The 24,490-nt window shown below is 43.3% G+C and overlaps 1 protein-coding gene across 3 annotated transcripts in view; it reads right to left on the bottom strand.

Annotated features, from left to right (window-relative positions):
* The window catches only part of LOC147692527 (SPARC-related modular calcium-binding protein 1-like), a 404,947-nt gene that overhangs the window by 73,708 nt on the left and 306,749 nt on the right, over positions 1-24,490 (bottom strand). For all 3 annotated transcript variants that reach the window (XM_086938744.1, XM_086938743.1, XM_086938745.1), the window contains one exon: positions 6,007-6,084. In XM_086938744.1, coding sequence (XP_086794870.1) covers positions 6,007-6,084 — 78 coding nt within the window. The remainder of the gene's footprint in view (positions 1-6,006; positions 6,085-24,490) is intronic.

The following is a 24,490-nucleotide window of genomic DNA, read 5'->3' as shown; positions in this document are numbered from 1 at the left end:
GGCATCAGCCCCGACGGCAGCGTGCTTCTCTGGGGATGCGAGGTGCTTCCCTCGATGCAGGGCAATGCGACAGCGGCGACACCCTTGTTCAGAGATGCAACCGCAGCCACAGCGACACGCTTCTTCCTCGTTGCGAGACACTTCTCTCGATGCAATACGACAGCTACAGCGGTGACACCCTTGTTCAGAAATGCGACAGCAGCAGCAGCGACGGTGACACGCTTCCTCTTCGTTGCAAGATGCTTCTCTCGATGCGGTGCAATACGACAGCTCCAGCGGTGAAACCCTTGTTCAGAGATGCGACGGCAGCAGCAGCGATGGCAACACGCTTCTTCCTCGTTGAGTCGCGCTTCCAGCTCCTTGCGACACGCAGTCCCTCAGAAGGCCCAAAACAGCAGCAGGCACTTCCAAAGAACTCTGGGGAGCTGGGGGTGAAGTCTGTTGTCCTTGAGACTTCAGCAGGAGGCAAGCTCTTTTCCAAGCACTTGGAGATCCTTCACAAGTTGAAACTAAAGCACACACAGTTCTTTCTCCTCTCTTTGGCAGTCAGGCAACCACTGCAGGCCAATTCCCCAAGCAGCACTTCAGCTTAGGAATAGTCTCTCCTCAGTTTCTTCAGGTTCCTCTCCTCAGCAGAGGTTTCTTCTTGTAGTCCAAAAGTGATCTAATTTCTTGGGATCAGGGTCCTAATACTTATACCCTAAAATCCTTTGTTCTCTGAGGGGAGAGAGGCCTTTGCCTAGTCCAAACCAGTTCTGGAGCACTCTGTTTATAAGACTCCGTCTTTCCTTTCACAGTGCAGGGCTGAAACATCAGACCCCCCACAGGAGGTGGAGCCAGCATTGTGGAAGGCAAGCACAGCCCTGGAGCACTTTGTTGACAGGATTCCTTCTCTTCTTTCACTGTGCAGGGCAAAGACATCAGCCACACCCCATGAGGTGGAGCCAGCATTTGGAAGGCAGGCACAGCCCTATTCAAGGTTCAGGTGCAACTCCTCTCACCCATCTAGATGCATATCTCTCTATTCACCACTTGGCTGACCCATTCTGTCTCCTAGAATCCCCAGCCTTGTCACTCACAAACTCCAGACAGGGAATACACAACCTAGCAGAGGCAGGCTTGAAAGGTTAGGCAAGAAAATACCTACTTTCTAAAAGTGGTATTTTCAAACACAGAAGGTTAAAACCAACTCCACTAAAAGATGCATTTTTTCATTCTGAGTTCAGGCATACTAAACTTGAATTTCCAACATGCTCTCTGAGTCAGTTAGGATTATAAGAATGTAATAATCTAACTGCCAATTCTAGCCTATGGAGAACAGGTAGCCTTGCAATAGTGAAAAACAAAAATGGCTGTAATTCACTATTAGGACATGCCACACACACCAGGGCATGTCCTACCTTATACTTACAATGCACCCTTCCCATGGGCCTACCATAGGGGTGTCTGATATGAAGAAAAGGGAAGGTTTAGGGACTGGCAAGTGGGTGCACTTGCCCAGTCAGCATGACAGTACCAGACTGCACGCAGGCTCTGCAATGGCAGACCTTAGATACAATTTTACAGGCTGCTTCTGTGGGTGGCACAACCAGTGCTGCAAGCCCACTAGCAGCATTTGGATTTACAAGCCCTGGGCACTTTTGGTGCACTGTACTAGGGTCTGACAAGTAAACCAAATAGTCAATCATGGAATCACCAATTAAAGCATTCATTTACAGTAGGGAGCACTTGCACTGTGGCACTGAACAGCAGTGGCACAGTGCCCAAAGCATCTAACACCAGCAAAAACACGAGGCAACAGCAAAAAATGGAAGAAAGACCCACGCCAATGGTGCCAGGTCTATCAAGGACCCATTTGTCCGTTGTTATTGTCTGCCAATGATTTAAATGCGAAGTCACTCTTCCACTCAGGGGAACTTATGGAGGGGAAGGATACATGAAGCTGGAAACCGGAGGTTGTCATAGTCTTCTATTATTATCTTTTCATTGACAACTCCCTCGTCCTCTAAGAGCGCACTTAGTATAGCTCCCTGACTGTCTCTGCCCGTACTATTGACGGTATTGTTGTGATGATGATGAATAAGAGGGGTATCTTCCTTGTTAGTAACCGCCTCTATAGGATGGTTGGCCTCTTCCTCAGGCGCCTCGAAAGGGCACCTTATGATATTGTAATGTACCAAGGGCCTTCACTGTATCTGTATCCTTCTTGATACCCTGAAGGGCCTCATCTACTTACCTTCCAAACAAATCTTCTCAGTCGAATGGGAGATCTAGAATCTTATTTTGGACCTCCGGTCTAAAGGCAGTAGCTCTTCACCAACGTTGGTGTCACAGGACTACCGCACCTCCCAGGGAGCGAAAGTCTATGGTCGGATGTCCCTCGCACAGTCGATGACTTCAGCCGAAGTCCTCTCTCCTCCCTGAAGAACTTTTTTTGCTTCTTGTCTGTTGTCCTCCGGAATGAGGTCCATGTATGGAGCCATATCAGACCCTATCTGTCTGTCGTATCTGCCCAGAATGGCAAGGGCATTCGCTGCTCTAAGGAGGAGAGCCGACATGGAGGAAAACCTCTTTCCCGCATTGTCTAAACGTCTTCCCTCCTTGTCAGGAGGTGCAGATATAGGCGCCGATGGATTCTTAGATTTTTGTTGCACCGCCTGGGAAATTACAGAATCCGGCTTAGGATGGCCCAGTAAACAAGCTGGTGCATCCGAAGGGGCCTTATATTTCTTTTCCAGTCTAGCGAGCACAGGTGTAAGAGTGGCCGGTGTCTTCATCACCTTCAAGCCTTCTTCCCACACATGGTTGGCAATTGGTATAGATCGAACCGACTTATGGTATGGCTCTTTATAATCATGGAGTAAGCATTCTGTCTGTGTTGTAGCCATTGGAAGCTGGAATCTCTTTGCGGCTCTTTCCATTAAATTATGGAATCCACCAATATCTACCGGTGGGGAATCAGCAGGTACTGGTGTGGGCGATGCTGGAGATGGGATCAGGTAGTCATCCCATTCCTTGTTGGGATCCGTTATTTCTCCCTCTTCCTGGTCATCATCTTTCATGGTAGTCGGATCCTGGTGTTGCTGAACTTGAGGAGTTGGAGGCGTAATTTCCAGTAGTGACTCTCTGCTTCTGACTGGAGTAGCAGGGATGGAACGTGGGTGTGAAATGGGAATTTCTTGAGAGGCTATTGTCAGCGGAAATCTCTTTTTATAGTCTGCCAGCATAAACTGCAGATCCATCATCATGAAGGATGGCATAGCAACCATTTCCTCTTGGTACCCTTGTCGATAGTGTTGCTGCGAAGAGTTCTGGTACTCTCCAAATCCCTCTTCGTAATCATCCTCCAGCCATTTTTTAGCATGTAGTTGTGATGGACTACTGGTATAACCAAATGGTCCGTCATCTTCCTCCTCTTCAGAATCCTCCTCCTCCAGTAGGTGTGATGGAACCAGAGGAGTAATTTTGCTCGGGGAGGTGACCTTTGCCGTAATTCCCTTCTTATGGATGATCAGCTGTTTTTCCGGAATTTCTCTTGGCGATGAGCCCATCGTTGAGATCGCTGTCGAAAATACTGTTGCCAATGTCGCCGTCGACACCAGGCGTAGAGCGCTCTCCATCGTTGATGACATAGTAACTGTCGTCGATGTTCCCGTCGACAACCCTGTCGTTGTCATCGTCGACGACGATCCCGTCGTCGACAGGGTCGTCATCACTGCTGTTGTCGTCGAAGTCGTCGTCGATGTTACCGGCGTCGACGCCAACGTCGACGCTGACGCTTTCGACACCGCAATAGCGAATGATGGTGACTTTGCAATTTTCTTCACCTCTATCTTCGTCGTCGACGACGATGGTTTCTTAGTCAATGATCCTGTCGACGATATAGGTTTTTTAGATTTTTCCTCAGGAGGCAGAGAAGACGTCTTTCTGAAGGGCTCTTTGACCTTAGGAGCTGACTTTGATGCCTCAGAAGTAGATTTCTTTGACGATTTTTCACCAGAAGTGTGTCCTTTACTCTCCTTTTCTTAGGTTGAGGAGATTTTGAAGGACTACGCCTAGAAGACCCATGAGTGGTCTTTTTGAGGGCCTTCCCAGGACGTTTCTCTGAGGAATGAGTATGAGGAGATTTTCTTCTCTTTTGAGATCTCCTAGATGTAGAGAAGGATCCCTCATCGCTGTCACTAGAGATAACCTCCTTTCTGGCCTTTAGCTTCTGAAGCCATATCAAAAGGAGACCCTCACGATCTCTCAGATTCTTACTAGAGAAAGTGCGACATACCTTGCAGTCCTTGGCCTGGTGATCAGGGTATAGACAGTAAATGCAGTCTGCATGAGGGTCATCCGTGCAGAGCCTCTCCTTTGATCAAGTAGCACAGGCTCTAAATTGACCTTTCTTCTCTTTCCCAGACATTCCTAAAAGAATGTACCTGAAGACAGCCCAAAGTATTACCAAATCCAAATGAAGATGAAAGAAAAAAGTTCCTCAAACAGGCTGAAAAAACAGAGTTTGAGCAGAGCTCAAAGGAGACTCCCTAGCACCACGTGTGGTAGAAAATCTGAGGGGCAAAAGGTTCTCTCAGGAGTGTTCTAGAGGGTGAGGTGATCTGATTGGTCTAGAGAGAAGTTTGGTCTCTTTTACATAACGAAGGTTATGGGTTGCAAAAGGGAATGGGGCCTAGGCCTCTTTTCAGTGTGCTATACACTAAGCATTGCTTTTTTATAAACCAGAGACTCCCGCCTCGACGACGGGGAATGATTCAGGCATGTGAATCTATGAAAGCTCCAATACTGGAGTAATTCTGTTTTATGCCTCTGGGGCCACTCTAACACACAACATGGGGATGTCACGTGCAGCAGAGCAAGAATCACTCATAGAACAAACATATTTAAGGAAGTACTAGTAAAAGCGTCCCTCACAAAGTTAGCATAACATGATGAATGACATCACAAGTAATAATAATAATAAATAAATGAATTAATTACAAGTGTCTCTTGCATTCACAGGTCAGATAAGCCATAAATAGTAACAGTCCATCCATTTTCCACGTACCGACAATAAATACAGCCTGAACACTTCACAAAACATTCCGTAATCTCACGCAATACAAACAGTGAAAGCAAAGAGGCCAGTCATTTCGGAAGCTGTCGGCAGATGGAGATTTATTTAGTGAAGTTTTGGATTCAATCCTGGAAGTACACCACTGCACATTTGTCCCGTTTACCTGGGTGATTCCTGGACCCATTCGTGTCAGTGAGCAGGACGGCCATGGTACTGAGACTGAGCACGCCTTTATCCATTCTCTGCAGAGCTTCTATGAGCTCATCAACTGTATTTTGCAGCCTGACTCTCCTAGCTATTTTCCATTCCGGTGCTCCCTCTCTGTCCTGATGAAGACCCCATACTAAGGACTTAACAACCTTGAATACTTGAAGAGGTCGAAACGTTGACTTTTACTCCTTTTTGCAACAAGCTTTGATGACGGAGATTTGTTATCAGCGTCCACTACAATGCTATGTATTTTTATGTGATAGGTTGCCTGTTATAGGCTGGACAGGTTTCATCATGTAAATATAATGTATATATGGCACATTACCTCTCCCTTGCTTACAACCCTCACAAACACACTTTTTCCCCTGAGCACTGGATTTTCTCTCCTTATTCTGAGCACCTTCATCTCAATTGTATAAACAATTATGATGTCCTCTATAATCAGTTGATGTTTTGACATTAAATTGCATCTGTTGCAGACACATGAAAGATATACAGTGAATGCCTTTATCGATTTTCTTTGAAATTGTTGCTACTGTGACAATTATTCTACTGTAGTGCAGTCTTACCCGGGTCCGGTACCAAATCAAGTTACCCCATTGATACTTAACTCTAATCTCAAGCAAAGCACTGAAAACCAACACTCCAAGTCTTCTCAACTGGAAGTATTGAAATAGACCCTAGATCTCCTGCCACCATAGCCACCCAGCAGTGCTCCCCGAATCTCATCTCCTTACCATGTGGTCGCTTCAGGGGATGGCCAGGCTTGAAGTCTGGAATGATGATTGGGATGAGAATGGGCAACAGGGTTCCTTCTGTAAACCAAAAAATCGAAAACACTCAAGAAAAGAGAGAGCAATAGGAGGTAGATAACATGGAAGTCAATTCACCAAATGCCAGGGGTAGAATGAGTGACTTCATATACCCCTTGACCTTCACTTTGACTGACACATACATATGGGGAGAGGATTAGGCCTTACGGCTAGAACAATCGACCTCGAAGCTGGGGAACCAGGTTCCACTCACGGCAACAATGCTCAACATCCTGTGATTCTGGGCAAATCACTTAGGGCCAGATGTATGAAGCTCAAATGGGGTCGCAAACGCCGAAATTCGAACTCATTTGAGCAAAATGGTATGTATGTAGCAAATTTCAATGCAAAATAAGGAATCGCAAATATGCGATTCCTTATTTTGGAATTGCATTTAAGGAATTGCAAAATTTGCGATTCCTTAAATGCAATGTATGATGCAAAAAAAATGCCAATTGTCCCTAAGGAATCGCAAATTACCACCAACTTCAAGTTGCTGGTAATTTGCGTATTTCTTGAAAAATGCCCATTTTTGCATTTTTCAAAGTGCCATGGGATGCACATACATGCCCTTAGGGTATGTATGTGCACCACATGTGCACCCATGCTTATTTCAGGGGTGCAACAGGGTGTCCTTTGGACACCTTTGCACCCTTGAAATTCTTCTCAATTTGCGATTAGCAAATTGCAAATCGCAAATTGAGAATAATTTCACATTCATTCCTATGGGCCTCCTGGCCCATAGAAATGAATGGGAAATCATTCCTTAATTGCGATTAGCAATTTGCTAATCGCAATTAAGGAATTTTAAGAAATCGCTAAAAAATAGCGAATTTCTACATACATACCATTTTGCAATTCTCAAATAGCGATTCCTTAAAAATCGCTATTTGAGAATCGCAAAAGTGTATCTTGATACATCTGGCCCTTAGTCTCCCTGTGCCTAACAAAAATGATTGGGCCCGATTCACAGAACTAACTTAAGACAAAATCCTAAACTTACTACCATTTTCGTATTCACAGAATGCACTTACTTATTTCGGTATTCACAGAAGGCACTTACTCATTTCGGTATTCACAGAAGTTAGTAGTCCTAATTTTAGGACTCCTAAATACCTTCTGTGAATACCGAAAGTCTTAAAATTAGGATTTTTCTCAGTTTAGGAGTCCTAAAGTTAGGAGTCCTAACTTTACTACTACTAAATTGAGAAAAATCCTTTAAGACTTTCGGTATTCACAGAAGGCCTTTAGGAGTCCTAAAGTTAGGAGTCCTAACTTTACTACTACTAAACTGAGAAAAATCCTAATTTTAAGACTTTCGGTATTCACAGAAGGCATTTAGGAGTCCTAAAGTTAGGAGTCCTAACTTTACTACTACTAAATTGAGAAAAATCCTAATTTTAAGACTTTCGGTATTCACAGAAGGCATTTAGGAGTCCTAAAGTTATGACTACTAACTTCTGTGAATACCGAAATGAGTAAGTGCCTTCTGTGAATACCGACATGAGTAAGTGCATTCTGTGAATACCAAAATAGTAGTAAGTTTAGGTTTGAGTCTTATGTTCATTCTGTGAATCGGGCCCTATGTGTCTATCTGTAACAAAACTGGTGTTCGTGTAAAGCGCTCTGATATCCGATGTCTCTGGTCTAGTTCGTGCAATATAAAACTCTAAAAAATAAAATAAAATATGCTTTTACATTCCAACATACTCACACTCTGCATAGACAGCACATACATACATTTAAAAGCATTTGTTTTACTTTCCTCAACTCCCAAAGTGAATCCAACAATGTGTACTCCATTTTTTATTAAACAATAGCAAATAATGTTTGTTGGTGTTTGCTAGTGCTCGACACCGCCGCCCTTATTTGTAACACCGGCACATATCTATGACACTACGGCCCCACCGCGATGGGATGCCTGGTCTGCACCTTGTGGATGCCCAGTATGGGTAATCTTGCAGGGAAAGGCCAGGACGGGTTCCCAAAGCAAGCGCCTTGAGACCTTACGGTGAAAGGCGCTATATAAGAACGTATGATTTACGATTTACAGTCCACTACATGGTGGGGCTGTCAGTTCTTATTTTGTTTTTCATAAAAAAGCACATGAGCGAGTGTTTAACAATACAATACTTGATTTAAAAAAATACCAGGGTACTCAGGCCATTTTTAAGGCCTGGGTCTCCTAGGATTGTCTAAACTGTAAAGTTTGTAGGACTGCAATGGTAAGTATGCAATATTGGTATTGGTGTTTGGTAGTGCTAGCAATATGGTGCTCAGATGTCCCAGAATTCCCTGGACAGTCTTGTTTTTCACAGTCAGCACTGTTCCAATGTCACAACATTTTCTTTAATTTTAAATACATATCAATTAATCCTGCAAAGGGGAACTGAAAGGTATACTCTTGTTCAAGCAGCATAGGAGGGGTCGGCTACATGCATGCTGCAGCAGAGGGGAGAGAAAGTAGGAAGGTGGGCTCAGGGTAGAGGCACTGCTATAGCTAATGTTATGTAACTGTAACTTATAAATGTGCATATATATATATTATATATATATATATATATATCAGCTCCCAACTCGTCTCTCAAGGAAACAAGACGACCGCACACTGTCTTCAAGGGGTAAGTTTGGTTACTTTATTTCACTGAAAAAACATAAAGCGGGACAGGACGCATTTTGGCGGTGTGCCTTTTTCCACTGTGCGTGGGAATGGGGAAAGGATGCATTTTAAATTAATTCACAAACATAGAAATAGGACAGCACTTGTCGTCAATACTCCTTCACTTGGCACAAACATAAGTGAAGGACTAGCATATTGTTGCAATACTCAGCGCCATCTTGAATTTAATGCTTAAATACATTTTATGTAAAGTTTTTAGTGAAGCGTACTATGTAACACAAATGTATATACAAATTTACAACATGATTGAGCTCTGAATGAGCAATTCTTCTTTTTGTTAAATCAAATATTTGCCAACGTTTTATGTACATACATACTTCATCTATGTTAAGTCACTGCGTAATTGAGCTCTGTATGATCATTCATTAACCTCTCATTCGTGCTGGAAAAATCATTGTTATATTCAAACATGATCATAAATTTTGAACAAAATAGAATAATCAACCATATGGATACTCTAGACCAGTGCCCAATCATATTATGGTGACATGCCCATTTCATCGTACATTTTATACCAACCAAAAGGAGACAAATTAATTAAAAAAAGATTTAAGAGGACTATCTGTTTAAAATCTCAACACAGTGTCCACAATACAAAAAATTGATCCCTCAGTTATAAAAGCCAGCTAATTATTTGGGGTTGGTAAAGGCAGTGAGGGAAACATAAAATGGAAATGGACAGCCTTGTTGCACTTTCATCATGATTGAGCCCTGGATGGGCATATTTGTAGCACAACTAAAACCTCCATAACAATATCACAAAGATCAACTACTATACAATAACATTTCAAATGTTTTACAGGAGTCTATTTTGCAGAAGCTTGTATGATTCATTGAATTAATAATGAAATTCATTTTAAATCAATAGGTACATTCAGCCTAACGCACTATAACCTCTAATAAAAAAATACAGAAATGAAGAGACTGTTGAATTCCTCTGATTCCTTGGGAAACATTACATTGCAGCCCATAAATTTTGCTTTGCTGACCATAAGTTTAGATCTATCCTAAGTGGATTGCTAACTCTGTATTTAATCCCAGGGGAGCTTTGGCCTGCAAGTCCACTATGTATCGTAGTCATAGTCAATTAGCTTTATTTCGATAAAAAAAATCTTAAAAGCATTACAAGAAAAAACAGTAAAACACCATGATTTAAAAACATTGGCTAAGAATTAGGATAAAAAAGCTTTCCAATAAATTCATAAAATGGTCATAATACATGACCGCAATTAAACAATGATTTTTAGCCTCTTAAGTCTAATTGACCAAGCCCAGCCCAAATATTTAGCCATACCACAGACTAACAGCGGACGAGTATCAGACAATAGTATTCGTAGAGCGTCTTTGTAGTGACTGGTAGCCAGCCCTCTACATAATGGTTTTAACCACATGGATCTTGGAGATTTGTAGGCCGGGCATTCAAATGAAAAGTGGGCAATAGACTCCACTCTGGATGTACAAAATATGCAAAAAGGAGTAGTTTGCCCCGGAATTTTCCATCGTGCCGACAGTTCTCTTAAAGGAAGAAGACCCACCCTAAACCTGATGTACAGGGCTCTATCAAAGTGCTTTGAGATCAAGTCCAGGTAGGGTTTGTATGAAGGTACGTCCTTAGTTTTGAGGAACTCCATAGTGGTTCTGCATTCCTTGGGATTGGAGTTTGATTTGTTGGCTACCCACTGCCAGTATATAGTCTTGAGGGCAGCTTTCGGGGGGGGGTGGGGGGGCCACATCTGGAAGACCAAGCGTCTGCCAGACCCAAATCACCAAGCAGAGTTTTTACATTACAAAACCAACCTATTTTGGACCAGCCCGGCATACCCAGTATTTCTGACAGTCCTTCCGCGTAACTAACAAGTTCAGGCACCCACCATAGGCGAGCCCATAATAGTAGCGGTCGGAGATGGGCCTGGTCACTAATCGAGCGGCAGCCCATATCCAACAGCAGGGGTAACCTTGTTGTGCTCTGAGGGAGGGACATCAACTCCTTCAAAAATTTGTTTTCAGAGCAGGAGAGGAGATTAATCTTAGAAAAACCCCAAAGTTCTGCCCCATATAGCGCTGCACTGACTCCTCTTGCTTTATAAATGTCTAAAACAGGGGCAATAGGTTTAAAGGAGGACAAGCGCTGCTCTTTAAGAAGTGACCCAACAACCCTTTTGTGGCCCAACAACAGCTTTTGGAGGTGAGTGCTCCACTGCATAGAGTCAGCCAAGTGGATGCCCAGGTAGTCAAATTCCCTGACTCTTTCCAGGGGGACACAGTTCAATACAGGGGGTTGGCCAAGCTTTCTGGGTGGATTCAATACCAGGTACTTAGTTTTATCGGTGTTGATCCTAAGCCTCCTACTGGTGCAGAAGATCTGGAAATTGTCCAAAAGGCTCTGTAGGCCCATGGGTGACTTGAGATGAGGAGGGTATCATCGGCGAATAGGAGGGTTGGTATTTTCTTACCCGCCAGAGACTGAGCGTCAGATGATTTGCTCAGAAGGTGCTCCACCACTCCATTCACATACAATGAGAACAGAGTGGGGGCAAGGACACATCCCTGGCGGACCCCCCTATCCACAGTAATTTTTTCGGTCTTTTGGCCCTGGTTACCCCACCTCACCTGGGCAAAATTCCCAGTATGCAACTTCACCAACAAGGACAAAATATAGCCCGGCATCCCCAGGTCAGAAACTACCGCCCATAGGCGGTCACGGGGTACTAGGTCAAAGGCAGACTTTAAATCAATAAAAGCGAGATAGAGACTGCCTTTGCCTAGCACTACCACCTTCCAGTATATGAGCATTAGTCTGAAGACCTGCTCAATGGTGCCCATGCCTGTCCTAAACCCTGCTTGAAACTCCGAGAGGATGCTATTTTCAACCTCCCACTGGAGCACTCTCCCTAAAATCACCTTCCCAGCAACCTTCTGAGTAGAATCTATAAGGCTTATGGGCCGGTAATTTGCTGGGTCCTTCCGACAGCCATTTTTAAAAATCGGGACGACCTCAGCCCCCTTCCAGGAATCCGGGATAGCCATGCCATCAAGGTTAAGGTTAAGGTTGAGCAAAGATGAAATAAGCATTCCCCATTCCTTGCCTGCTGCTTTGTTTGGCACTAAGGATTTGATCACATCTTCCACCTCCCTAGCTGTAAAGTGGATGGCCGCACTCTCACCAGAGTTGCCCAAAAATGGTAACGGAAGCAACCCTTGCCCATCATCTATATTAGTAGAATAGAGGAGGGAAAAGTGATCAAACCATGTTTGCCCAGTAATGTTGCACGTAATGAGGCTGCTATCAGGCTTATTCCTAGTCCTAATCAGATTCCAGAAGCCTCTGGGGTCCCTCCCTGCGCTGGCCACCTTTAGGTCACACCAAAATTGGTCATCCCAATCCCTTTTAGCTTCATTAATAGACAGTCTATAATCTTTCCTAGCAGCCTGGATCAGTTGTTGGTCTTTCGATTTAACGGCCTTCACCAGGGCTGTTTTCATATGTCGGCACTTTTGGTGAACCAACCTGTGGTGCCCTTCGGTTTCTCGGGCACCCTTGCATGGGAGTCTCTGCTTGCTTTTATAAATAGGTTGCCCAGGGTTTTAATAGTATTGCTAAAGAGCCCAAGGACCTCTGGAGATTCCTGGGGGAGAACATCCAGCTTAGTCAGGGCTGCCGCCATCGTGGCCCCTATGTTTTGTATCTTCCCCTCGTCCAGGCCAACCGTACGCCAATTGAATTACCTCCCTCCCTTCGAGGTACAAATTTCTGATGTTAATTTTAATGGGGAAACAGGTACGTCGTCTGAGAGTGGCCACAGGGAGTCTATGCTCAATGATAGGGAATTGTGGTCGCTATCTGCCGTGGGCAAGACTTCCATATCACGCAAATGTCTCCAGAGTCCAAAGTCGAGTAAAATGTAATCTATCCTTGAGGAGTGGTCTACCCTGTTGTATGTGTGGGCACCAGAAGGGTCCGATGGTGTTCTGCCATTCACTGCCCTTAAGCCAAATTCCAGTGTTAGGGTGTTTAACTGGATGGACCTCTGGGACCATCTCTTGATGGGCGGGATTGTCAGGGCAGGAATACCCCTTCTTGTATCCTCATCGGAAGTCCCCAGGATGTCCTCAGCCGCAAGGGGCTCAAAAGTACAATTGAAATTCCCCGCGACCAGGACATACGGACTCTTGTGACACTTGCTAAGCTCTTCTTCGAGCAAGGAGATGGTTGGGGATAGGGTGCCACCTTTTGTGCCTCTAGCATAAATGTTAAATAGCTGCAGGGTCTGTCCTTTCCGAGGGCTCCTGACAGACAATCTAAGTAGATGGGGTGAGTTAGATATTAAATGTCTGATGCTACAGCCCAAGGAGATACTAATCCAAAAAAGAAGGCCTCCAAAAGGACGGCCTTTCCCATAGTGGGCAGGGGTTGCCGGGACAAAGTATGTAGCATAACCAACCTTGTGGCGGGGTTCCACGCTCCAGGTCTCTTGGAAGATACAAATCCCGAAGGTCTCGATGAATAGATTCCAGTCGGTGACATCTAGTTTCTTAGAGATTCTTGCTAGATTCCAACTGAGGATCCTCACCTCATTGTTCATATTTACTACCTCTGAGGGGAGCAAAGCGTCGGTCGGTCTGGGCCCAGCTCCAGTCTCCCTAGCACTAGCCTCCCTCTCCTCTGTCCTAAATGCATTCTCAGGAACTGGAGTTCCGGGGGCAAAATTAAGCCATTCGGTAGTTCCGCCCTCCAAGGCCTCTGTTGGCTCTCTAGCCTTGGGCAGAGCTATAGCCATTTGCAAGCGTTTAGTAGGGACAGGCAGACCATGTCACCAGCCATAGCCCAACCTATTTGGGGCACAGCCTCCCCTTATCATGTGGCGTTGGTGAAAAACAAAGTCATCATGGGGATGGACCCTGTTATCTCTCCAACCCCTAGGTTTAAAGCTAGCATTAAGGTGGGACACAGTGAAAGTTTGGAAATGACTAAGTTCATATGTGCCAATTCCCAAGTTCTCTGGGTCGTACTGTAGATTGCAGATGTAACTAGCAACCCTGGGGTCCCTAAAATTAACCAGGATACAGTCTCCTGTTGATTCCTTTGCCCTATTCCCAACCCAACCAATTCTTCTCATATGGAGGACCTGTCCATCAAGGGAACTAGGGAGAGGCCTATTCTTGTTTAGCCAAAACATTGTTTTGTTTTTAAGTTCGTAGTATGATTCTAGGATGCCAGGCCTACAAGGTGGAACCCCAGTAAGCACAACCACGTAAGGTTGGCATGCGGGAGGTAGGTTGATATGGGGGAGATCGGAAGTACTCTTATTGGCTAGGTTAGACGTTTGAAGTGGTTCGGCTGATTTGCCATTTAAGACCACACTGTTGCCCGTATCAATATTGGAATTCTTACACTGGGCAGACGGACTTTGGCAGCAATTTTTGGGCCCGTTATCCATAGTGTGCGGTTTGCCTGTCTGAGCGTTAACATGACAAACTCCGCCTTGGGTAGCAGTACTAGGGCTCTTAACCATAGTATGGGGTTTACCTGTCTGAGCGTTGGTAAGACTAACTCCACCTGCGGAAGCAGTATTGGTATATGGTTTAGGCCCCATCACTTCCTTCATTACTGGATGCCCCCTTGTCTCTGGAGAGGTCGAATCTAGCTGAGTATTATTTGGTGTTTCTGAACCTCCCTCCCTGATCTTGGTATGTAATTTGATAAGGGATTTTAATGAAAAGAAGTTATCAAGGGTGGATTGCTCAAATCAGTCGAGTCTCTCGGTCAAGACCTTCACCCTCTCCAGGACCGGGAGTCTGAGGGATTTCCATAATTTCTCAATTTGGGTTATGGAGGGCATTTGTTCCAGATTGGCAGTAAAGGACTGGGCAATTGCTTATTAGTCTCTGGGGCACTCGATGTACAAGTTGCGTTGCGGTCAGATTGGGGAATCTCTTGCTTAGAGACGTTGGGGTTGTTTGTTGTAGTCCCACCCGACCCTATTGGATTCAAACTTCTCTTAATGCTTTTTACCTTGAGTTTCTTGGACGGTTTCAAATAGCCAACCCATCAGTAGTCCATAACTCTTTTCCGTTTAGTAGGTTTAGTAGGTAATGATCTCTGTGTACTACTAATCTCTACCTCGCGTTGCTCCAAGCATGATTTTGGGGATATAGAATTACTAGTGAGATCTTGGATTACTACAGATGGGGACAAAGGAGGGCTCAAAGTTGTCGCTGACATCAAGGTTAAACTAGAGTTAAGGGCATTAAGCCTATTCAAACTAGCCCTTATCGCTCCTATTCTTGTTAGATCGGGTCCAGGTGGTACCTCAGTATTCAACTCAATTGCTTGTACAGGGGATACTACCAAGCCCAAGGGACCCAAGGAAGAGCGTTTATGGAACTCATGTGAGAGGCGTCCCTCAGTTATGGCAATTTCTTTCTCGATAACCGAGAAAGCACGGGTAATAAACTGGTCCATTGCGCCGATGACTGAGCCTCCCCCGGCCCCCTTTCCCTTGCCTGAGCGAGTTGACATTGGCATAGGAAATCTCGCAAAGTGTTCTTTACAATTACCTCAGCAGCACCAAGTTACAGTATCTAACAGTACTTGGGAAACAAGGGGATTAGAATGGTGGAAAGTTAGGGGGGTGGCCCAGCCCAGCCTCGGCCGGACACAGACGGCCCGCCCTTTGCCCGGGCGCCCCCGCGCGCTTCCGCGACGTGGGGAGGGACGCGTGTATTTGTGCGCCTCCTGGCGCCTAGTTCCGTTGTGCGGCTTCCGGCCGCAAGGTATGCTGGGGCCTGTAGTTTTCCCCCGTGTGGCCAGGGGCTCGCCCTCACTCGGCGACCGCACCGTAGGTGGAGAGGTGCGGCAGCGGAGGGCAAGCAGGAACCCCAATGCTGGGGGATTTTCTCCGTCTGAAGAGGCGAACTGGTTGTGTGTCCCGGGCAGCAGGTAGGGGACCGCAAAGCAAGCAAAATCGGTGTGAGAAGCGTCACGCTCCGCCGTTGTGCGGCTTCCGGCCGCAAGGTATGCTGGGGCCTGTGTTTTTCCCCTGTGTGGCCAGGAGCTCGCTCCCACTCCACTATGTATCAGGATTCTAGCCTGCACAGTTTAAGCTCTCTGTTTCCTCCCCTTTTATGTGCAGATACATAATCTATACAGTAAAACCTCAGCAATTTTCTGTCACTTTGGTGGAACTGGGCAAAATGTCTTGAGACAGGGTACGTGAAATCACGTTTATCAATAGCTCTGGTGACCTCTAAGATTCTGCGTTTAGTTGGATGTATCGTACTCCCTATGTAGATCTTTTTACAGGGACAAACAAGAACATAGATACAATATGGGGTGGTGTTGTCAGAAATTTGTTAATGGCTCAGCTCTATTTCCTACCAGGAATTTCATATGAAAGGGTTTTGGGGCTATTTTTACATGCCTTGCACTTAAAACATGGAACCAATCCTGTGAGGTTGCCTATTCTAGGATTCTGTACGATCCCTTGAAGGTGGCTATATACTAAGGAATCTCTGAGGGACCAGCAATATATATATATATATTTTACCTATAAGTGTAGTTCTCCAGTATTGGGATCTTTCATAAATTCACATGCTTGAATCAGATTACATATCAGTGGATAAGCACATTTCCTAACAAAATCTAACACACATTGGAGCAAGATTAGAAATTTACATATACACCTTTATGGATCTAAATAAATATATATAAATACATACACATATATATTTCTATGTATATATATATATATATATATATATATATATATATATATATATATATATATATATATATGAACAGAAACTCCTGACCGCCAAAGGTTGCGGCTACAGCAGGCGTAGACCTCACTCCAAAAATAGGTGTTTGTATTTGATCTAGCAAACACCAAAAAGCCACATCACACACTTCTGTGCCAGCAATCCATTTTAATTCAGCAAAGTGAAAAGAGCTAGTGCCCTCCCTGACGCGTTTCGCTCCGCAAGCGGAGCTTGATCACATGACGCGTCAGGAGTAGGCGGTGCATTAAATTGAAATTAAAAGCCCAAGCGCCTAAAGAAACAGGACGCAAGGGTTGCAACAAAGCAAATGGTCAACAAGTTCATAATGAAAACAAAAAGTTCAAAACATTGATGTTTGGTAAATGAACAAAAGAGACACAGTTAGAGCATAGTGCTCAAATAAAAAATAGAGATAACATCACTTAAACAAGCCAGCAAATCAATTTAGGGCAGGTAAATCAACTGAAATCAATTGATTGTGTAAATCTCATCTGAGTCGATAAATATCAACCAAAAAATAAAATGAATCCTGAGTTTCAACTTTACAAACATTGTTTTAAGTATAGCAAGAACTCTGGAAATCTAATGCTGGTGCATAGAAACATTTAAAAAAACAGAGAGATTTGACATATCATAATCCCTAAGCTGGCTGTTAGCATCCCTGTCAATGATACATTATGTGTCTAAATGTGAACCAAGTGCCTTTGTGCTAAAGTGCAAGTGCTTAAAAATATTTCATAATCTAAAAAAGAAAAATTGACAGGCTACAGAAAACTCAATTTGAAAACCTACAAATAAGCACCAGAAGAAAACGATTTCTCAATGTGTTATCTCAAATTTGAGAATAGTCATCAACCACACCAAAATACAAAGGAAAACATACTGCATAAGACACAAAGAGAACTACATAATCATAGGTAAGGGCCACAACTGTATCAATCAAGGAAACAACTCAAACGTTTTACAGAAAATGATGCAACTCATCAAAAGCATTTAAACCTGCAGGGGCTCGAGTATCAAGCAGCAGTATAAAATATGCTTCCTTTTGGCGAAGCAATTTTTCTCGATCTCCACCTCTGCCCGGATTAGCTACTGAACAAAGTAAGGTATAAGTGAGATCTTTTAGTTTTTTATCATGCACCGATTTAAAATGGCGCGCCACTGGGTAGTTCATGTCAGAATTGACTATGGCACGAATGTGCTGCAAAATGCGCTGGTTTGCTGGTAATTTGGTACTTCCAATATAGGACAATGAACAAGTGCAGGTCAGCTGGTAAACTACATAATCACTGCGACATGTCAGATGTTCACGTATTGGAATCAGCCTATCATTAAAAGCCGAAGCATAGTGTGTACCGTTAACTGCAAAAGTGCAAGCAGGACAGGAGGTGCACCTGAAAAAACCTGGTTTATTCAACCAATTTGTTTTAGGTGTAAGTTCAGGTTGAGTCCTAACAAGTGAATCTTTCATAGATGGAGCCCTCCTGAAAGTAATAGCTGGTGATTTAGGTAGAAATGGTGCTAAAATCACGTCAGTTAATACAATTGGCCATTCTGATCTGATAATATTACTTATCTTGGATGTTTGAGAACTGTAAGTGGTGATAAAACGAACAGAGCCCTGTTCATTGGTTTGGGTGATCTCTTTGTTTCTGGAGATTAAGAGTTCCTCACGAGGACGAGCAAGTACCTTAGTCAGAGCCTGATCTAAAATGACTTTACTGTAACCTCGTTTAAGGAATCTTGTCCTGGATTCCAATAAACATTTATCTAGTACCTCAGGACTACTGCAAATACGTTTAATACGTATGAATTCCCCCAAAGGAATGCTATTGATGGTATGTGGAGGGTGAGCACTGCGGGCATGCAAGATGGAATTACCCGCAGTGCTCTTCCTGTGGAGTTTCGTGTGTAAAGTACCATGATCGATATAAACTTGGACATCCAAGAATTCTGTGCAATCAGATGTTATATTTGCAGTAAACTTTAAATTCCTGTCATTAACATTAATCTCGTTAACAAATGAAGCAGCTTGTTCTTTGGTGCCCCGCCAGACGATAAAAATATCGTCTATGAAGCGCCAATAGTGCACTAGATGGGGAAGCCAATGTGCGTGGGTGACACCAAGGACATGCCTCTCCCACCAGCCAACATGAAGACATGAGTAGCTGGGGGAGAAGCACGAACCCATTGCCACCCCGCGTTCTTGATGGAAAAAATACTTTCCAAATTGGAAGTAATTATTGAAGAGGCATAGGCGTATCATTTCAAGCAGCATGAGGTTGTGATCTCTTAATGCTGCCTCTCGTCCGTCTAGGAAATATTTAACTGCTTCTAGGCCCTGGAGATGGTTGATGCTGGTGTAAAGTGCCTCAATATCCATCACCAGGAAACAGAAATCAGGACCCCAAGTGACGTGACTAACCTTAACCAAAAAATCTGTAGTGTCTTTCAAGAAGGAAGGAAGAGAAAACATATGTGACTGAAGAAAAAAATCTACGTACTTTGAAATGTTTTCGTTCATACTGCCCTGGGCGGAGATGATGGGACGACCAGGGACAGGAGAGGTACATTTGTGAATCTTGGGTAACAAATAAAAAAGTGGAGTAATGGGATGTGACACATTTAGGAACTTAAATTCATCTTTTGTTAATAAGCCAGTTCTGTACCAGAGATTAATGGCTTTTCTGGTGGTTTCATGGCTTTTAAGCATCACAAATTTAGTGGATTTAGTATAGCAAAGAGGGTCACACAGCTGTCGGGATGCCTCTGCAATATAATCAGACTGGGCCCACAACACCGTGTTCCCCCCTTTGTCTGCACTCTTATATATATGTATATTACCTACTGGCGATAGCCAGTAGGTATATATAGTTAGGATTTTTTTCCTATGAGATTTCTGAAAATTCTATGTCGAATAACTTTGGCGTTTGTGGACGAAATTGGCTGAAATTTTCAGGAAAATGGCACATTTTGTTTCTGAGCAGCCCCTGAAAATTTGGGGGGGGGTTTCGTCAAGGGGGGGCCGAGAAAAAAGGGGGGTCCCAAAACACGCTTTTCCCATTCATTTTTCCATAGGGCGGTTGGACTCACTTTTAGCTCGAACGGCTGAATGGATTTACACGAAACTTGGCAAAATTGTAGATATGGTTTGCCCGACGTGCCTTTGCTATGTCTCAATATATGTGCTCCAGTGGATTTTGAGAAATTAACGTTTTAAAAAATATATATATCTGTGACAGCGCTCCGGTTAGCGCCCCGGTTCGCGTACCGGAAGCGTAACGGAACTTCGCGAAGCGAAGCTGATTGGCTCTCCGGTGTCTGTCAACATTCTAAACAGTCCGGAGCGGCCGCCATCTTGTCTCTCGGTAGGATCGAGAGACAAGAGGTGGTGAAAAACGAAGGGGGAAATGAAGGAAAGGGGGCAAGGGAGACCCCTCATGACCCCCTAGGATTGATGAGGGGGATATTAAAGTGCCCCGCGGGGCAAAAAATAAAAAAATTAAAAATTTTGCGATTTTTCGCCGTAGAGGCGCGTCCCGGTACGCGAACTGGGCAGCTAACCGGGCAGCTAACCGGCAGCGTAATGGGAGTCTGAGGAGAAGCTGATTGGCTGTCAACATAGTAAACAGTCCGGAGCGGCCGCCATCTTGTCTCTCGGTAGGATCGAGAGACAAGAAGTGGAAAAAAAAAGGTGTAAATGAAGAAAAGGGGGTAAGGTAGACCCCTCCTGACCCCCTAGGATTGATGAGGGGGCTATTAAAGTGCCCCGCGGGGCAAAAAAACCAAACAACATTTGACATTTTTCGCGGTAGAGGGGCTTCCCGGTACGCAAACTGGCCAGCTAACCGGCAGCGTAACGGGAGTCCGCCATCTTGTGTTTTTGGAGCGTCCGGTTCGCATACCGGGTAGCGTTCCGGTAAGGGTAACAAGGGGAAAACCAAGAGAAACAGTAAAATAAAATTTAAGGGAATAGATTTCCACCAAACTTTGCAAAATTGTAGGGACTGTTTGTTTGATGTGCCTTTGCAAGGCCTCAAGATATGTGCACGTATGGATTTTGTCTAATTAAGGTTAAAAAAAATATATATATCTGTAAGCGTGCTCCGGCGCGCTTACGTTACGGGTTTTGTTTGCGCTGCAGAGCCGATACGTCACGGTTATGCGACGCGTCATGAGGCGTCTCACGTGGCTACGTGATACGTCACGTAATAAAGAATATATTTTACAGCTATAGATATTAGCTTTTAAAAAACCAATGAAATTCACTGAAAAAACCATAGGTTATAGACCATATATAGTTAGGAATTTGCATTTGCAAAACCTTGAAAATTCACTGAAAAAACCATAGGTTAGAGACCATACATAGTTAGCTGGACATTTTATTGATATAAAACCAATGAAATTCCATTTATAGTTAGTTGCACTAACTATATATTTCGCGCATCCGCAATCCAATGCTGATGATGTCACATATTACATCATTCATGACATGGTCAGTGACATCACTGATGACATCACTGGTGACATCTCAAATGACATCACTGATGACATCTCATTTAACATCAATGATCACACCACTGATGATATACTTCATGTGATAATACAATGCACCTCCTTACACTCTAATATAACCTCTGTTACACCTAGTGTAAAATACAGAGTATCATTTTTGAAACCATTGACACACGAATAACGTTTACTACATACGCACTCACTGATTCCTACGTCTACACACACATTCACTCATTCACCCATACAATCACTAGTACATACAGTCACTCATCATTACAACACTATCATATGCACTCATACACCTATGCAGACACTCACACACTGCCACTCATCCATGGAGTTACTCACACACCTAGTCAGTCCTGTAAAGAATCAATCACACTTTGATTTCTTCATCTATACAGTTAAACACAGAACAGCTTACATTTTCACAGATATACTAACACATACTTACTCACTTATACAATCAAATCCTTCATCCATACTCTTATACATCCACTCATTCTTCAATATGTAAAACATATTTAAACTAAAGAAAAACACATAGACACTGGATGATGTCATCAGTGATGTCATCAGTGATGTCATTTGAGATGTCATCAGTGGTGTCATCAGTGATGTCACTGACCATGTCATGAATGATGTAATATGTGACATCATCAGCATTGGATTGCGGATGCGCGAAATATATAGTTAGTGCAACTAACTATATATGGAATTTCATTGGTTTTATATCAATAAAATGTCCAGCTAACCATATATGGTCTCTAACCTATGGTTTTTTCAGTGAATTTTCAAGGTTTTGTAAATGCAAATTCCTAACTATATATGTTCTATAACCTATGGTTTTTTCAGTGAATATATATATATATGTATATATATATTCACTGAAAAAACCATAGGTTTCACACCAGTTATAGTTAGCTGGAAATTTTACTGACATAAAACCATTGAAAATCCCACGTAATTGTTAGTTGGACTCACTATAACTTGCCCGCCTGCAATGCACTGCTGATGACGTCACATATTACATCACTCATGACATGGTCAGTGACTGATATCACTGATGACACCATCCAGTGAATGTGTGTCTTTCTGGAAAATAAATATGTTTTATATATGTATTTGTAAAGGTCGATGGAAGAATAAATGTTTAAATAAGTGTGTAAATGGTTTTTTTTTAAATAAAATATTGATTGGTTAACTGGCTTATTACGTGTATCTTAGTAAATACATATATTAGCGAGTAATTTTTAAATATTTAAATATATGTATCAGTGTTTCACTTTGTGTATAAGTGGATGCATGGGTTGGTGACTGACTCACTGTTTGTATGTGTTTTGAAGACAGCATATGTGCAGGAATGTATGGGTGGATGAGTGTGTATATGTGTGTCTTAGTGAGTGAATGCCTGCCTCACTAGTGTCTTTATGAGTAACTACATATGTTTTAATCTAGTATATGTGAATATTGATGTATATAAGTGAGTATATGTGAGAGTGAGGGATTGAAAGAGTTCCTGTTTAAATAAGTATGTGTTTCTATAAGTGATTGTTTAAGAGAGTAAGTATGTGTAAGTTTCCTTAGAAGTAATGTGCTAGTGTGTGTATAGTTGTATATGCAAATAAATGGATGTTCAATAGTTTATTTGCATGTGTGAGTATGTGTGTGAGTAACTTTTGGATGACTGTCGGTGTGTAACAGGATGTATATGTGTATCACTACATATGATGAGTGAGTATATGTATGAGTGACTATATAGAACTGTTGCTGAATGAGTGGATGTGTTTATAGATGGTGGAATTACTGAATTGGTTGTTGTAACTGGTATGGGTATCTCCATTTTTTTGAAAATGTTAGTTTCTATTTTTGAATATGTGTTTCAAGGGTTACATTACACTGAAAAGAGGTCTGTCAGTCTGTCACAAGGATGGTGTCATCAGTGATGTCATGAGTGATGTCACTGGCCATGTCATGAGTGATGTAATATGTGATGTCATCAGCAGTGCATTGCAGGCGCGCAAGTTATAGCGAGTCCAACTAACTATAACGTGGGAATTTCAATGGTTTTATGTCAGTAAAATTTCCAGCTAACTATAACTGGTGTGAAACCTATGGTTTTTTCAGTGAATTTAATAGGTTTTTTAAATGCTAATTCCTAACTATAACTGGTGTGAAACCTATGTTTTTTTCAGTGAATTTCATAGGTTTTTTAAATACTAATTCAAACTATAACTGGTGTGAAACCTATGGTTTTTCCAGTGAATTTCATAGGTTTTTTAAATGCTAATTCCTAACTATATATAGGGCCTCAAACCTATGTTTTGTTCAGTGAATTTCAAAGGTTTTTTAACACCTTGGCTGCTAGGGGGTTTTCCCCTCCTGTGCTGCAAAGTGGTATTTATCATTGTTCATGACAAGGTCAACTCGTCATAAGCACAGCTCAACCGTGCCTCATGACGAGCTGGCCTTGTCATAAGCATGGAAGGGGTTAATATCAAATTTCTATAGCTATGAAATGTAACATTTTTTATAATGAATCCTTTATTGTATATTTATGTAATACTATTTTTTTTATGTATATTGTTCATGGTTTTTTTTTTTGCCCTCGAGCGCTCCCGGTGCGCGTCCCGGTGAGCACACCGGTAAGCGCAGTCTTGCGGCGCGCCCCGGGGAACGTACCGGTGAGAGTCCCATTAGCGCTATTGCCGCGAACGAAAACATCATCGTGACGTATCGCGTAGCCGCGTCCGCGTGATACCCACGGTGTAAGCGCACCCGGAAGCACTCGAGCGCATACGATCGCGCTACGTAACCATCCGACGCGCTTACGCGACGCGCCCCTGGGTGCGCCCCGGGGCGCGTAGCGTAAGCGCGTCGGGTTATGTGACCTAAAAATAACACTTTTTATTGGTTCAGGACAGTTTTGGTTTCCAAATGATGAAAGCCCTGGTCATGTGACCTGAAAAAAACCCTTTTCATTGGTTCAGGACAGTTTTTTTTCCTAATGATGAAAGCCCCCACCTTTTTTCCTCATTCTCACTTTGTACTTTGAGTGAGGAAGACCTGTTTCCAGAGCTATTACTAATTTGTACTCAGATATGGCTTCAGTAGCAGCAGGAGCATCTCAGCCACCACCACCACGACCACCACCAAGAGGACCACCACAACACCAGAGTGGTGGAGATGAAGAAGAGGAGGAGGAGGAGGAGGAGGAGGAGAGGAGGAGGTTCCTGCCAGAAGATAATACCCCATATAGGCCAAAGCAGCACATTATCTGGGAGTTTTTTTCAATCCCAAAGGACCTCAAAAAAGTAAATGCGCCTAATCTATGGCACTGAACTTTCAAGGGGGAACCCTAACAAAAAGTACTCTTTTGGCAATAACACCATGATTCGCCACATGCAACGCCGGCACCCTAACAACTATGCTGCG

The sequence above is a fragment of the Lissotriton vulgaris genome, chromosome 9, assembly GCF_964263255.1.
Source record: "Lissotriton vulgaris chromosome 9, aLisVul1.2, whole genome shotgun sequence".
Taxonomy (NCBI): Eukaryota; Metazoa; Chordata; class Amphibia; order Caudata; family Salamandridae; genus Lissotriton; species Lissotriton vulgaris.
This window is presented reverse-complemented; position numbering and strand designations above follow the sequence as displayed.